This window comes from Antennarius striatus, chromosome 17 (genome assembly GCF_040054535.1).
Source record: "Antennarius striatus isolate MH-2024 chromosome 17, ASM4005453v1, whole genome shotgun sequence".
Lineage (NCBI taxonomy): Eukaryota > Metazoa > Chordata > Actinopteri > Lophiiformes > Antennariidae > Antennarius > Antennarius striatus.
Genome location: NC_090792.1, coordinates 1,970,580 through 1,986,530, shown reverse-complemented (window position 1 = coordinate 1,986,530; position 15,951 = coordinate 1,970,580). Strand labels below are relative to the sequence as shown.

Sequence of the window (15,951 nt, the reverse complement as noted above, 5' to 3'; positions counted from 1 at the left end):
TCACATCCGTGTGTGAGTGTGTATCGTCCCCCGCTGTGGTCCATCAGGACACAGTGTCTCGTCTAATGACTGGAGCACCTGATAGACCATGCCTCGCTTCTCTTGGTTTTTTTTGTTTTTTTTACTTCACTGCTTCACTTCCTTTCTTTTATCGTTCTTTTTATTTTTATTAATGTTCCTTCATTTTTCTCTGCTCAACTTTGTTTCTCACTTCTGAAAGATTCGCTAGTCATTTCCCCTCACTTCTATTTTTCTACCTCCTCTTGAGTTCCTTTGAGTTTCTTCTGGGAGCATTGAGAATCTCTGGTCAATAGACATCTGTAGTCTGCGTTTATCTCCGTCTGCAAGAACCTGTTGGAGGGGGGGTGTGTGTAATGACATTGGTTAGCCATGATCTGCTGCCACCACAGTGTGTATGCTGGCATTGGCTTCTTTCACAGCATGTGGTAAACTAAGTAAGAGATTGTGTGTCTAAAACTCTTCCTACTTCTTTAAGATTTAAGTTTTGTTGTAACTTTGAACCCTTTTAGCCCCATTAAAAATAAAACCTGGTACCCTGCACATTTTTTTTCAAGCTCCAATCTTGTATTGATACAATCTGTGCTTTCCACCTCTCTGCAGTTCGTAGTCGGATTCAGCATGGTCTGGTTTCCATCGCAGCCAGGACAGTTATCACACACTTGGTCAACCATCTAGGACATTATCCGATGTCTGGGGGACCTGCTACTCTGTCGAGTCAGGTACTGTCAAAATATGGTTGTGATTACCAGTCCTTCCTAAGCAGAGTATAATTAAAAATCTTATTAAAATATTCTCACAGATCTTATCATTTTCTAAAAGCAGCTTTGTGGTTGATCTTTTTTTTTTAAGGTGTGTGAAAACCAGGACAATCCTTTCTGTGAGAGTGCAGATCTGGGACCAGAGCTTTTCCATTCACCAAACCTCCAGTTTCTGGTTCTGAACGGTTCTACGCTGCTCTCAGTGTATCAGGTAACCTCCTCCTAAAGACAGCTCACTGACAGGATGTTGTTTAGTGTTTTTCTGAGCAAAGGGTCACAGAACATTTCCAGTTTTATAGAAACTTGAGCTTAGTTTAGCCCAAAACATAAGTGATGTAGATGGAGGAAACATTTCTTTCAACTGCTAGACATGGGGAACATATCACATCAGTCCTAAATGAATTTATCGGTTTCTAGTTTGTTTTAGTGTTCAGTTTTGGATTTTGTTGAATACCTTTAATTCCCTCCCTGCTTTGGATTCTCCTGTGTATGTTTTATATTTATATCTCCAGTACTGCAGAGGCAGCCCCTGGAGCCACAAGACTGAGCCACTTGTTTTCATGTAGTTAATAATGAACAAAAACGACACAGGAGTTGTTACGAATTTTTTTTTTTTTACTCTGATGCTTTATTCCAAATGTTTTGCTTGTCAGCTCATACCAAGAACCAGTCGTGAACCAGTTTATTAAAAGTTGAACACTTAAAACGCTATAGGGGTGTTTACGTGATGGTCGAGAAGCAAATCAGGACAAAGTCCACGTCTAGATTTATTCCTTAAATTGACACCATCACATGAGATACTTAGGAAGTCGCTAAGCTGCTTTCTATATCCACTTTAAAACTGATATTTGAAAAACATATTGGTTTTTGCTTAACTAGATTGATTGGAAGGTAAATAAATTAAAGCATAGCCTTTTGTTGACTAAAAGTAGACTAAAATAATTATTTGTATTCTAATATTTTTACTAATATTAGACAAATAAAACAGAATTTCAACCAATTAAAGCAAACATTTAGATTATCCTGGTTCAGTGTGGTAAAAAACTAATTGTACATTTGACAAAGAACTGACACTAAATTAAAAGACCAATTGATTAATTGTTGATTTTCCTCATAAAGATTTTCACATCTATGACGGTTTTGTTTTTAAGGCTAAATAAAGACGCTACCATCTCCTAAATTCCTTTATAGATGTTTAGTTTGACCTTTGACCCCTGTTGTCCTCGCCTTCCCAGATTCGATCGGAGTCTGGTGTCCCAGGAGGCGGAATGACAGCCGGCTTGTCCTCCGCTCCCGCTTGCGTTCGTGTCATCATCCGCGACATCGCTGGAAAACATTCGTGGGACTCCGCCGTGCTCTACGGGCCCCCGCCCTGTTCCCCAAACAGTCCACACACATTTCTGTCACACACACAATCACCTCACGGTGCAAATCTCAATTTACGTACCCCACCTGAAGGACCGCCGAAAAAGATGGGAGTGAAGAGAGAAGAGAGTGATGAGGAGAGGGAGGCAGAGGAGGGGGGGACAGAAATGGAGGGTGAGAGGCGTTTGGTTCAGGCGGATGGGGGGGTGGAGGGAGAGGAGAGGAATGTTTGTGAGGAGGAGAAGGATGGGCTTAGAGGAGGTGTGAGAGAGGAAGAGGAGGAGGAGGAAGAGATGAACAGGGAGGGGGGCGTAGGAGAGTTGGGTTTGGAGCAGCTTCTTGCTCCGCCATTGGCTAAACGTGTGTGTCGGGAGGCAGTGCCAGCGTGGGACACCATGAGGGACGGGGACGACACCCTGGATGAAATGTTACAGTACCTGGGATACTCAAGTCCAGAGTGTCTACAGAGAGCAGGTACACACACACACACACACACACACACACACACACACACACCTGGTTTACTAATATCATTTGTGTTAAAGCTTATTATAATATTAAACATGCAGCACAAACATATACGAAGGACTTTCTGAGCCTCTTTGAAAGTGAACGTACATGTTTTAAACTACAACACTTTACTTTTCTCAGAATGATGACATTTTTTGCATGTGGTCAGAATTTCACTCAGTTTTTTACATTTTGTTCTGTATTAACAGGGAGCCAGAATCCTATTACACAACACACACATCTAACCATTCTAAAGAGAACAAAAAATAGTTGTTAGATATAACTATAGTTCTATGAGTCTATACTTGACCTTCCAACAGGCTTTATTTTTTACTTTGCATTACATTTTGTATCATTTTTCTGAATACTGTTTTCAGTAGAAATATTCTGCTTGATCTTTACCTTCTGTTTTCTTCTATCAATTATTTAGTTCTTTTAATTTTTGTTCTCTTTAGTGCATTTATAAAATAAATGTAATGAACTTTTTGTCCACATTGACCATAAACATCACTGCATGTACTTGTAGCTAACAGCTTGTCTCCTGATTGGCTGTCTTAGGCATGCCACTCAACATTCCGGCTCCGCCTCCTGCGTGTGTGTCAGAGAAGCAAGAGAACGACGTGATCAACGCCATCCTGAAGCAGAGCGCTGCTGAACGAGAGTTTGTTCTTCATGTACGTCATATCCTGTGAACTGAACGTGTCTCCCCATTTAAATCTATAACTCCCCCCATTCTGTCACGTTAAAACTCATTCATAACAAAAATTAGCATAAGAGTTTAATGAACTTGCTTTTGTGACAACCACGTGTGTGTTGGACTGCTTCAGAGAGGCGAGGAGTTGAACATGAGGGCGGTGCAGCAGACAGAACCAGAGACTCAGACGCCGCAGTCGGCCTTCTACTACTGCAGACTCCTGATCAACATCCTGGGACTCAACTCCTGGGAGAAGAGGTGACAAACAAATATTCAAACTAAATTATATGAAGTGTATCTTTTTATCATTTACAGATGACACCACCATCATATAATAACAATAACATATCTGTGAACTGTATATACTGGTATCATTTGAAGTCGAACCGACACAAACATTTAGCCTCCTCTCTGCGGTGAGATGTGGCAGTCCTGCACAAACACAGATAAATGGTTAGAATGAGTGAATCCGTCATCCATCCACACGTCAAACCGCCGCCACCAGCGGAAGAACACCGACAGTGATGAGTCGTTATTCTACAACCACTGGTGCAAATAAGTTCTTTAGGATTCACTGGTGTCTGGACATTATGTCTCAAATGTGTAAAAGTACCACACACTTTAATGAAGCCTTTATTCTTATTCTTAGTAATTCCCGTTTGGAGAAAAATATGTCAAAATGAGAAAGTATTTTGTTCTGATTAAACAAGTTTTATCACTCAGATGGAACAGCATTTCATCTTCTCAGTAACTCCTAGTTAAAAATAAAAAAAACACCGCATTAAGGTCTCACTTTGAGTGTGTCTGGCCAGCTAATGGACATTCATCACTCTTTACTTCATACACTATCTATGTTCAGACTGCACAATAGACTTCTTAACACACCGTGTGTGTGTGTGTCTGCAGGAGTGTAGTAATGAACGTAGTACGCTATTGATCACGCTCAACCCATTTAGAGTTAGAATAAAAGATCGTACTTGAGGGAGAGAATTATGGTGGGAAAAGTGATAAATCAGAAAACAGGATGAATGAGATACATGTAGGTGGAGAGTGAGAATTAAAAAAAGAAAAAAGAAAAGAGATGGATCTAAAATTTGAAAATATGAAAGCTAAAGAAACTTGGATGTTGAGGATAAAGAGGTTTGAAAGAGAAGAAAGAAAGAGAAGAAAAGGTTTTCTAATCATCTGTTATTGTCCCCTGATGTCTCTCCAGGTATTCATAGTGGATACTACACACTTAGATGGTGACAGTCACCTGTGTGTGTATGTGTCTGTGTCTGCACGTGTGTGTGTGTGTGTGTGTGTGTGTGTGTGTGTGTGTGTGTGTGTGTGTGTGTGTGTGTGTGTGTGTGTGTGTGTGTGTGTGTGTGTGTGTGTGTGTGTGTGTCCTCTTTTATGCTTTTCCCTATAATCCAGGGTGTCAATGGAGTCTTTGAGAGCAGAGAATGAGGCCATTACCAAGTATCAGTTTAATAAAGAGCAAATTGCTGTCTCGCTCCCTCTCTCTCTCTCTCTCTCTCTCTCTCTCGCTCCCTCTCTCTCTCTCTCTCTCTCTCTCTCTCTCTCTCTCTCTCTCTCTCTCTCTCTCTCTCTCTCTCTCTCTCTCTCTATCTCTCTCTCTCTCTCTCTCTGTCTCTTTTTTTTCACCTATGAATGAAAAGAACGACGTGTCATTATCCGTCCTCTCCTCACTGCCTCATGTCTTGTGTGTGAGCAGCATGGAGGATGGTCACCGGGACATTCTGAGCGATCCGTCTACGTTAGTCATAATATAAAGGCTTTGTTTTTGTCTATTTGGAGCCTGATGACACTTGTGGTCGTTATGAGATACTGCTGCATTTTTTCACTTTTAGCAAAGTAATGTAATTAAGATTGGAAGTAGAGCAGGTCCACAGTCAATCACAAAATCAACCGCGGTAAATATCTGGGTAAGATTTATTTCCAAACAGTCAAAATTACAATATTTTCCACACTCTAAGGTGCACCTTCAATCAACGGCCTATTTTAAAACCTTTTTCATATATAAGGCACACTGGATTATAAGGCGCACTGTCGGTTTTTGAGAAAATTAAAGGCTTTTAGGTGCGCCTTATAGTGCGGAAAATACTGTATATCTAGATAAGGTTGCTGGGATGAAGTTTCTCCACCTCATTTGTACATTTATCATTTTCTTCTTGACTATTAATAGTGACCATTTTTGGGTGAAGTCAGTTGTTGCGATAGACAAACATACTTTATTTATCATCAAGAAAATTACATAATAATATAATTATTATATATAATTAAAATTACATGTCAAAAAGTAACAGTAAATATTATCTCAAGGCAAAAAAGCTTTAGAGGGGGGTAAATAACCTTTTATGAACAGAAACTACGAGTCGATCTGGCAGGAAGTCATCTGCTGTGACCCGTTGAACAGAAATAGAAGTAATGTCTAAAAGTAAGGTTTATTTATTTGATGACTGGGTAGAAATAAACCCTTACTTTCCAGAGTTGAATACAAAATTTTGCTTGTTGTCCCACTTGGTCTGTACTCTGCGACACCAAATACAAAAGTATTGATCGGATTTTATTACGTTGTGGTAGAAAAACAAGTCATCGGTTATCCTGTGATACTGGTAGCAATCCAGGTTTGTTTCTAACTTTGGATGTGATTCTAACAGGTGCGTGAATCTGTGTCTTACAGGAGCAACTTCCATTTGTTGAGGAAGAATGAGAAGTTACTGAGAGAGCTGAAGAACCTGGACTCACGGCAGTGGTGAGAAAATCTGTCGTTTCTTCTGATTCACGTTCTGTTGAGCCACCAGTTGAACTCCTCTTTCATTTTAACAAGTCTTTCTTTCACTTATTTTCTCAAATATATAATCAGACACGTTTACCACGGGGGTTCCAAGGTCCATCGACAGTTATGCAAAGCTTCATTTTATAATTAATCCTTGTGTTATGAAGAATCCCAATGAAGTAACGATCACATAAAAGGGACAAATTTTACAAACCAACAGAAAACAATATCATATCAGACAAATACCAAGAAACTAAACATCCTAAAAGAAACAGTTACAGCTGCTGCAACATTGCAGATTTTGAACATTTGAATTGAAATCAGATGTAATTTGTTCCTTAAACATGTTGTTATTCTGGTGTCCGTCGGCTAGTTTACGTTTATCAGACAGTAATGGAAGCTAAAAATAACCTTTCATAGAACATTCTGTTATTTATAGAATCTTGGATGAAAAACAGAGAACTGTCCATTTAGCCGACTGTGCAGACAAGTTGTCTTTCTGTTGCATATTCTGATCAGTCTGATTGTGTGTGAAAATGAATCAACATTATAGTATATAGTTCTTTGAGGCAAACTGTAATGCATTAAGGGAGGGAATTTAAAATCCTGAATAAAGACATTGTAAAGTAATAAACTATTTGAATCCGTTTTCTTTTCTAGCCGAGAGACCCATAAAATAGCAGTTTTTTATGTTGCTGAGGGCCAAGAGGACAAACACTCCATATTAACAAACACAGCAGGGAGTCAAGCTTATGAAGACTTTGTCTCAGGACTGGGCTGGGAGGTAAGAACACGTTTTTCCATCATTGAATTTACAAATTCACTGTAAAATTTAGGAATTCAACTTATTTCACTTGGTGGATTCGTCATCTACTGATTTAAAACGTACCGCTGTTAACACGCAGAATGTTTCTCTACTTTAGGTGGACCTCACTACTCACTGTGGCTTCATGGGGGGTCTCCAGAGGAATCGCAGCACGGGCCAGACTACACCTTATTACGCCACCTCCACCACCGAGGTCATCTACCACGTCTCCACCCGCATGCCTCACGACCAGGACCACAACCTCACCAAGAAGGTAACACACCCCCTGAACTCTGGGAAATGAAGCATTCACAGGAAGTCAGTCGTCGTTCTCGTCTGAGACTCGCGGTTCTTGTTGACCACAGACTTCCCTGCTGTGCTGTCACCGATTGACGCGGCCGTCACTAACACTCTGGAGTAGATAGCATTGATCCTGCAGGGTCCGTCCTCGCTTTTACAATCATCTTTATCAGCTTTGTCCCAGCGTACTGTAAAATTGGAATCTTCCTCTTCCTTGGACAGTCATCGGCTCTCTCCCTTTTTTGGGCTGAGGAATTACATTTTTATCTCATGACCAAAAACAACTTCACTAAGTTTCCCTGTCATAGCTCCTGCTGTTGTTTGTGAAAGATGATAAAGAAGTGGTTGTAAGTCAGCTGATCGTCTTTGTAATCCATCTGAAACTTATGAATAACATGTGACAGGATGGCAACACGCAAAAAAACAACAGGATACCGGAGCTACATAAAGTCACTACTGGTTTAGGGTCCGTTTTCTTTAGTAAGGATGACGTTTAAAGCTCAAGTTTGGTTAAAGGCCATAACCTGAAAGTAGGGGGGGCGACCCTGGTTGTTGATTTCCCTCCCTTTTATTTAATAACTGAATGAGAGATGCTTTTAAATGTCACACACACACATTGACACCAGTCTGCTGATGGTCCACCAGTGTGTCAACGATCCTGGCCGTCATTGTCTGTTTACATGTGGTGTGGCCTCCTGTAAGTGTGTAAGCAGGCAGGTTTATTGTCTGTCTGTGTGTGTGTGTGTGTGTATGTGTGTGTGTGTGTGTGTGTGTGTACACCTGTCAACCCCCAGGCACTGCTCGCTCTGCACACGGTCATAATGTCCCTTTAATCAGATCATACTTCCTGCTTCTCGGCCTATCACGTTGCTGCAGGCTCCTGATTGAATTATCAGCACCTGGTCCGACACCATCAGTCTCCCTGATCAGCTGATGCCCCCATCAAACATACACACACACACACACACACACACACACACACACACACACACACACACACAAACAAAATATAAACCTACTTAACCTGACACAAACACACATCCACCCTGAGCTTTATTCACATTAGTCTGCAAAAATGACCACACGACTATGAATTTGTGTTATCGTTGGACACGGACACACACACACACACACACACACACACACACACACACGGTTAGGCAGATGTGTTCATACAGAGGTTAAACTGACAGACACACACACACGTCCACACTGGCAGGCATTTATCACCCGTCCTCCTGCCTCTTCCACGCTGACGTCGTGTTTTAGTCCGGCGCTGGGCCTCCGTCCAGTCGTCGCTCTGTTCTGCAGCTTTTCGTCCCACATCTGCTTGAAATACGATTAAAAGGATTAAACCTGCATTACACCAGCTGATCAGACATGACATCACTCTGATATTCACCACTGAAATATTTTCAAGATTAGTGATACGTCTCAGACACGCGTCAGCCTGTTACAGTTCCTCCTGTTGGTTCTCCCAAAAATACAACACAAAGGTCACAGTTTGATGGCAGATCCGTGAGTTGTGGGTCTGATTTATTTTGATTACAACCTGATGAATATGTCTGTATTTCTCGCCTTCAGCATCATGTATCACGCTAGTCAAGAGGATATCAGGCTAAGTAATCCCATTACTCAAAACTGACAATTCAAGGCTTGTCATAATGGCTGCTGGGATGAAATCATTTCCAAACACGATGAAGGGGATAACTTATGGAGGAAAGTTGTGTGAGGTGTGTGTGCAAGTAAAATCCTGTTGATTAAACTACACAATGATGGACTGGAAAAAAATGATTCCATCTATACAGACAAAATAAAAACAAAATACTTCTTTTAGGTCAATATTTATTTAAAAGCACAGTTAATAAGTTCTGTTCAGCTTAATCAATTTAAACAAGGAAAACAGCAGATGTTCCTTCACCTATTGATTTAAGTTCAAACCCCCCCCCCGCCAAAAACAAAATATTTGATGTGCATGAAGCGGAAATATTCATGGACTTATGTTGTGTTTTGTCATATTTGACAACTCAATCACCGACTCAGAAATTACAGAAAGGGGTCAAATACTTTTACTTAAGTGCAAAAAAACTATTATAAATATTATTGGAAACTTAAGGTGACGTAAGTCAGCAACTGAACAAAATTATTTCTGAGCATTTCAGGTCTAAATGTTCTCTAATATAAAGTTAAACATAAACGTCTGTGATGTATCTGTCTGAGGGCCAGGGCCAAGAGCAGCAGACGTCTGACTACAGGTAGGGACACGAGGGGCTGTGGGTGTGTTGTGACAAACATCAAGGTTAATGACGGAGCTGTCAGCAAGCCCAACTGTAGCCGCACACACACACACACACACACACACACACAGGATCCCATAGCAGCAGCTGATCCCATCCGTCTTCGAGCCCGTACTCCATCTCACTGGAGCTTCACTCCGTCTTCAGGTCCACTCTCCATCTTCACACACACTCACTCCATCAAAGCCAGGGCCACCCACTGCATGTACAAACACAGAATGAGCAGCCTTGGGTTTGTGATGGATCCAACCCATCTGTAGTGTGTGTGTGTGTGTGTGTGTGTGTGTGTGTGTGTGTGTGTGTGTGTGTGTGTGTGTGTGACTTAGTTTGAGCTACTTATAGCACAAGAAAGAGAAATATGATTTTTGAATGTATGGCATTCATTTCTCTTTTTCCACCCTTGTCTCCCTACCTTAACCTGCAGCTGAGGCACCTGGGTAATGATGAGGTCCATATCGTTTGGTCGGAGCATTCCCGAGACTACCGGCGCGGGATCATCCCTACTGAGTTTGGAGACGTACTCATCATCATTTACCCCATGAAGAACCACATGTACTCCATACATATACTCAAAAAACCCGAGGTAAGTTAATCAAACCACAAATATTTAAATTTTGGCTTCAAACCTTCCAGCTGTCAGTGTTCTGTAGAATTATTCTGGGAGTGTGTTTTTCCCAGTGTTTCCTTACAATCCTTTAAGCTCGTGATTAAACCCCAGGATGATGATTCAGGCCCCCGTCTGCGCTAATCAATAAGCAATTGAACATGTCTGCTTTTGTGATAACTAACCAGAGTAATGTGGGCACAGTTTTATGGATGGTGCTTGTGGAACTATTTTTATTGCTTTCTCTGATATTGAAGGTTCAGACTGTCGTCCTCCCCAGTGGATGAACTTTACTGACCTTCTGATTCACCACAAGGTTAAGAAATATCACCATTTTTAGAGGATTCTCAGAAAATGTGGAATCAGAATAGTAATAAATGGCGATTAGAGCAATTATCAGATCACTTTTTGAATTTATCCAAAATTTATTCATGAGAAAATATCTGAAAAATCAGAGCCCTTTTAGTTAGACTCAGAAACTTAGTGAAAAAGTACAAGAAACATCATGGTGAGGATGGGAAACATCATTCTCAGTAAACGTCAGCCTTAGACAGCTACTAGTAACTTTTTAAATGTAGTATTAATTTCCACACTATAAGGTGCACTTTCAATGAATGGCCTATTTTAAAACTTTTCCCATAAATAAGGCGCACTGGATTATAAGGCGCACTGTTGGTTTTTGAGAAAATTAAAAATTTTAGTTGCGCTTTATAATGCGGAAAATACTTGATTATATGGATGATTATTATGTTATTCTTTGGATCGATATATTAAATAGGAAATAATTATAATGGATGAAAGTTAGAGGCATGCAGGAATCAAACTGTGAACAGGAAGTGGTTAAGTTCATCATCCTATGGTTCCTACCAGACAACACAGACGTGCATCTAGATTGACTAACAATCCAAGAGAGTCTTGCCTTGAGTTTTGCTGCTCTGGTTAATGTATCAGTCTAAAACACACAGACATTAATACCACAGCACTGATAGCATAATTCTATTTCAAACAAAACCTAACACAATAAAATTCTGCTTTTTTTCTGTATGACATAGATACCACAGCACTAATGACATAACCTTATTCAATGTCATTCATCCTACAAGCGAAAATATTGAATTATCATGTATCCAAAAAAACAAGTTTGATAAGATATTCTTTGTGATGTTGTTTTTGAAAGCACTGTATTCAGTCACAGAGTGCATGGCTCAGAGACCTGGTCTGCAAATAATCAAATCAAAAAAGCCTGACATTATTTTCTTTGGTGGATTCCACAAGCAAAGTCAGGGATTAAATAAGAAACCCACCAACTGAATCAAATAGTATATGATTCAGTCCTTACTTGTTAAACTTGATTCACTAAAGCTGAAAAGCATTTCTCTATTATAAAAATGAAGTTTTACCTCATTGTGATGTTTCCAAAGACGGCAGGATCATCATTAAGCTTATTAACTCGCTTAATTTAAAATGTCATTTTTCTGTCTTGACTGCCTGTTTGCTAACTCGTCTGTATCTGTAGGTCCCATTCTTTGGTCCACTGTTTGATGGTGCCATAGTGGACATGAAGATTCTGCCCACCATGGTCAGAGCCACAGCTATCAACGCCAGCCGGGCTCTCAAATCCCTTATTCCCCTGTACCAGAACTTGTATCCTTTGAAAGTTTTTGTCAAACATGCAGAAACATTTTTCTTAGCTACATAAACTTAAAATATTTCTGCATCATTTGCTTGACTAATGAAATCCTCGTATGTAGAAGAAGGTATGTTGGTTTCCACCCAGCTAAAGTGTTAAGAATAGCAAATCAATATCCAGCGTTGTTTAGCTTTAAAGCTAAGTGCTACCATGATAAAGCTGTATTTAGGTGGCTCTTGAAATGCGCTAGAGCAGCTGTGAGTTTTGCTGCGCTTGGCCAAGCAGACGAAGTTGTTACACACAGCTGGAGTGTGTGTGTGTGTGTGTGTGTGTGTGTGAGTGCGTGCGTGCAGGAAAGGAAGAGAAAGAGTGTGTATTGTCTGTCTGCTTGATCCGATGGATGGCAGTATGAATGGAAGAAGCTCAGCGATCGATATTTATTGATGACTCTCCTCTCTCTAACGCTGTTTCGAAACGAGGGGCTTTGCTCTCTGGTCTCACAGACGTGTTCACACTCAGTCTAACACACACACACACACACTGATGTACGATTTCACTCGCACAAACTCGACACAATCTCTTCAGAGAAAGAGTGGTGTGTATATACACACACACACATCACTGAGAAGTGACAACGTCCCCCGTTGAGACAAACTAAGCCACTGAGTCATCATTGGAATTTCTTCTTAGCAGCATTTAAAGCAATTTGACCCCCTAATGGTACTCTCCTCTTGTCTGTCTGCTTTTTTTCCCCTTTTCTTCTATTTCCTTCCCTCATTTCCTATTTTTTTAAATCATAATCAAACAAAGTTTATATTTGCATCTACCCATTGTTCATTATGTGAATTCTGGATTAAAATGGGGTGCAATGCTTTAACAGAGGACACAGAAGTCATTTTAAAAGTGGGGTCAAGTGAGCATGTTTCAATATGTAATTTATAAGAATTAAATGAGTAATAATAATAATAGCATTTTTGATTTTAATGAACTTTTTTGAAGTATTCTTTAGTGTACCAAGTTAAATAAATTTTGTTTCAAGGCATCCGGCATTTTTGTCAAATTCTCAGTTGAGAAGATATCAACCATTAGAATAAATACCAACAGACAAGCAGTACATTATCACATTTAATCTCAGCCACTTTGCTCTTCAACATTAGATTTTTTTTTCAGACATCTGTTCCAGAATAATTGTAAAGTGCATCTTGTAACAGAGATGAGATGTTTTGGGGGATCCTGAGGCATTCCCGATCCATTATATGATCCATCCCCACCCACCCACTTAGTCGTGACAAGAAAACCTCCAAAGGGGAGGCACCTTGGAAGCCTCTTAATCTGGCATCCAGAGCTGGCTCTGTTTAATCCAAAGGAGCAGTGACTCTACTGACCAGATTGACCTAATAAACCCACTATAACACATGTGTCAAACTCAAGGCCCAGGGGCCAACTGTGGCCCGCTTCATCATTTTATGTGGTCCCTCAAGAGTATAAAAAGGTCCGTCTACAAATAAATAGGTCAGATTGTGCTTTGACAAAAAACTACATTTCCCACAATGCAGTAATTAAGCCTGATTTCAATTGACCAAAACGTTTTGAAAAGTTAATGTTCTAACTTGTGTTTGTTTATTCTCTTGTTTAATCCAATTACAATAAGGAGTAGTTGATGTATTTAACATTATATTAAGTTACATTAAGTTACATCTGGCCCTTTGAAGGCTGATGTGGCCCTCAGTGAAAATGAGTTTGACACTCCAACACTATAATGTTGTGTCTCACTGCAGGTGCTCAGAATAAACAGTTACTACACTAATCTATTACATATTTTCCACTCAGTCGAGGTAACATTCCTAACAGTTTATTTTTATATTCTCGTCTCTGACTGTTGCGTTTGTTCTTTTCCGGTCCGTTTGAGTTCATTCTCCTTTTGAATCCTGGCTCTCTGGTCTTGTTTACTTCATCCCTCAGCTCTTCTTCTCGTCTCCTCTCCACTCGTGTTTCTTTACTGTGTCCTTGTGTCTCTTTATGTTCCCCGCTATCCACCGGCGTCCCTTTTATTCTTATCAACCAGTGTTTCTCTCCTCCTCCTCTCTTTCCTGTCCTTCCCTTCTACTCTTTATAGATATATGAGACAAGGTGTTGGGGGGCAGGGGGCATTTTGCTCTGCTACATCCACACAGCAAGACAAAGACTTAAAGATTGTTCAGCCCAGTGTGGGGCGGTAGCTCATGGCCAACTACCCCCGACCCCGTTTTATTTGTGTGTATGTGTGGGATGTTGTACACTTGCCCGATGACACACATGAAGTGCAAAGCTTGTCTGGAGGTGTTTGTGTGTGTGTGTGTGTGTTTGTGTGTGTGTATGTGTGTGTGTGTGTGTGTGTGTGTGTGTGTGTGTGTGTGTGTGTGTGTGTGTGTGAGCGAGTGTCCTGGTGTGTATTGATTGGTGGTAGCAGCAGGTCGATGTCTCTGACAGGCTGAATTACAGTAATCAGTCATTATTGACTCCCCATCTCTCTCTGCTACACACACCTCTCCTCTCCTGCCCCCCCCACCTCAGGCTGGACGTCTGTCACTCCTTCATTCTTTCCTTTTCTTCCTCTTTTATCCGTCTAGTTGATCACCAGCGTCTTCACACTGTCTTTGTCTCGTCGTATCTTTCATTTATTTTTTTTTACTGCTGTTTTATTCTTTATCTCCAGATCTGTCTCCGTATTTTCTGTTTCTTCTCCTAAATTTCTCATTTCTTTCTTTCTTTTATCCTCTTTCTATCTTTTTCAGATTTCATTACTTGCCCTGATCCGTAGCGACATAGTGGGGGTACTGTTTCTTCACATCTGACCAAAAATCTCTGTACAGCTAATTGAAATTTTATATGTGATTTGTACAGGCCCTAAAGGAGTGCATCTCAAGACCGATTTCTTCAATTAGATTCTTTTTATTTTTTAAACGTATGATTTAACTTATTTAATTTCCATGTTATTCTGCTATTACGCTACTATGGTAAAGGTTATGGTCTATCCATGAGGCAGTAATTGCGTTTGTCCTGTTGCTGATGCATCTGCGTCCTTGGACACAAATTTTTTTAATTTACTTTTCCATCTTTTCTGCACATTATCATTGTTATATGAAATTATTTCAACCACTTTAATTTAAATGAAGGTGTGAACAGGTTAACCTTCCATGTGGTTTTTGAGACCCTTTTTTTTGGGGGGGGGGGGGGGTCGGTCCGACTTTATTTGAAATTTGTTTCTTGGATAGAATTTTAAAGAAAATGTATTTTTTTGAAAATCTCTCAGATTGATTGTGTTCAATTTAGTGAATATAATGAAAAAATTCACAAATAATTGGGAAACATACATTGACTCTTTTCTATTACGGAGCATTCCAACCTTGTATAGAGTCAGATCAATGCAGGATGTCATTAAAATGTGCCAATAATTACGATAATGTGTTTGCATGTAAAACTTTTTGATTTTTTTTTTTATTACACTCCCGGTGTCATAACTACTGAATTTAAAAGACATAAAAATGAAGGATGAGGATGGAGGCTGGAAGGGCAAAGCGTGTCATCGGTGAACTGGCATGTTTGCCTTCTTTCTTTTTTGCGTCTCTCCATCTCTGTCTTCCTCCCCTCCCTCTGTCTCCATCTCCTGCCCACCCCCCTACCCCCCCAGGGCGGTCCATCTGCCTTCTCTCCCTCTCTCTGATCTTTCATTCACCATGACTAGAGCCATCCAGCAACACACAATGCCAGGCTGCTGGAGCAGCTGTGTGTTAGTACGGCTCTATCGCACATATCAGTTCACTGCAGTGAGAAAAGCAATCCAAGACGCCCGCGAAAGATTACACACACACACACACACACACACACACTTCCCTCACCTTAAAGCCTACACTTTTTTCAACACACCTTTTAGTTTATGAAACTTTTCTGCCCTTTGATGCCTCCAAAGCAGCATCTTTACCCAGGGTATAGACAAATGGATTACTCTTGTAGCTACATGAATCCCCCTGAACTCATAAGCTGCTGCCTCACAGGCTGTTAACGAACACTTCCTGCATGGGGTCGTGTGTGTGTGTGTGTGATCGATATTCACAGAACGCTGTACAGCAATTTCTAGCAGCAGGACTTAATGACGTTTCAGGAACACGAGATTTTTAGTGAAAGCATGAGCGGTATATGGACTTA

At 40.5% G+C, this 15,951-nt stretch overlaps 1 protein-coding gene across 7 annotated transcripts in view; it reads left to right on the top strand.

Moving 5' to 3' along the window:
* Positions 1-15,951, top strand: part of ralgapa1 (Ral GTPase activating protein catalytic subunit alpha 1) — a 63,725-nt gene that overhangs the window by 31,828 nt on the left and 15,946 nt on the right. For all 7 annotated transcript variants that reach the window (XM_068338754.1, XM_068338759.1, XM_068338758.1 and 4 more), the window contains 10 exons: positions 622-740; positions 871-990; positions 2,015-2,618; positions 3,213-3,328; positions 3,482-3,606; positions 6,035-6,106; positions 6,791-6,914; positions 7,054-7,209; positions 9,957-10,115; positions 11,653-11,780. In XM_068338754.1, the coding sequence (XP_068194855.1) occupies positions 622-740; positions 871-990; positions 2,015-2,618; positions 3,213-3,328; positions 3,482-3,606; positions 6,035-6,106; positions 6,791-6,914; positions 7,054-7,209; positions 9,957-10,115; positions 11,653-11,780 (1,723 nt within the window). The remainder of the gene's footprint in view (positions 1-621; positions 741-870; positions 991-2,014; positions 2,619-3,212; positions 3,329-3,481; positions 3,607-6,034; positions 6,107-6,790; positions 6,915-7,053; positions 7,210-9,956; positions 10,116-11,652; positions 11,781-15,951) is intronic.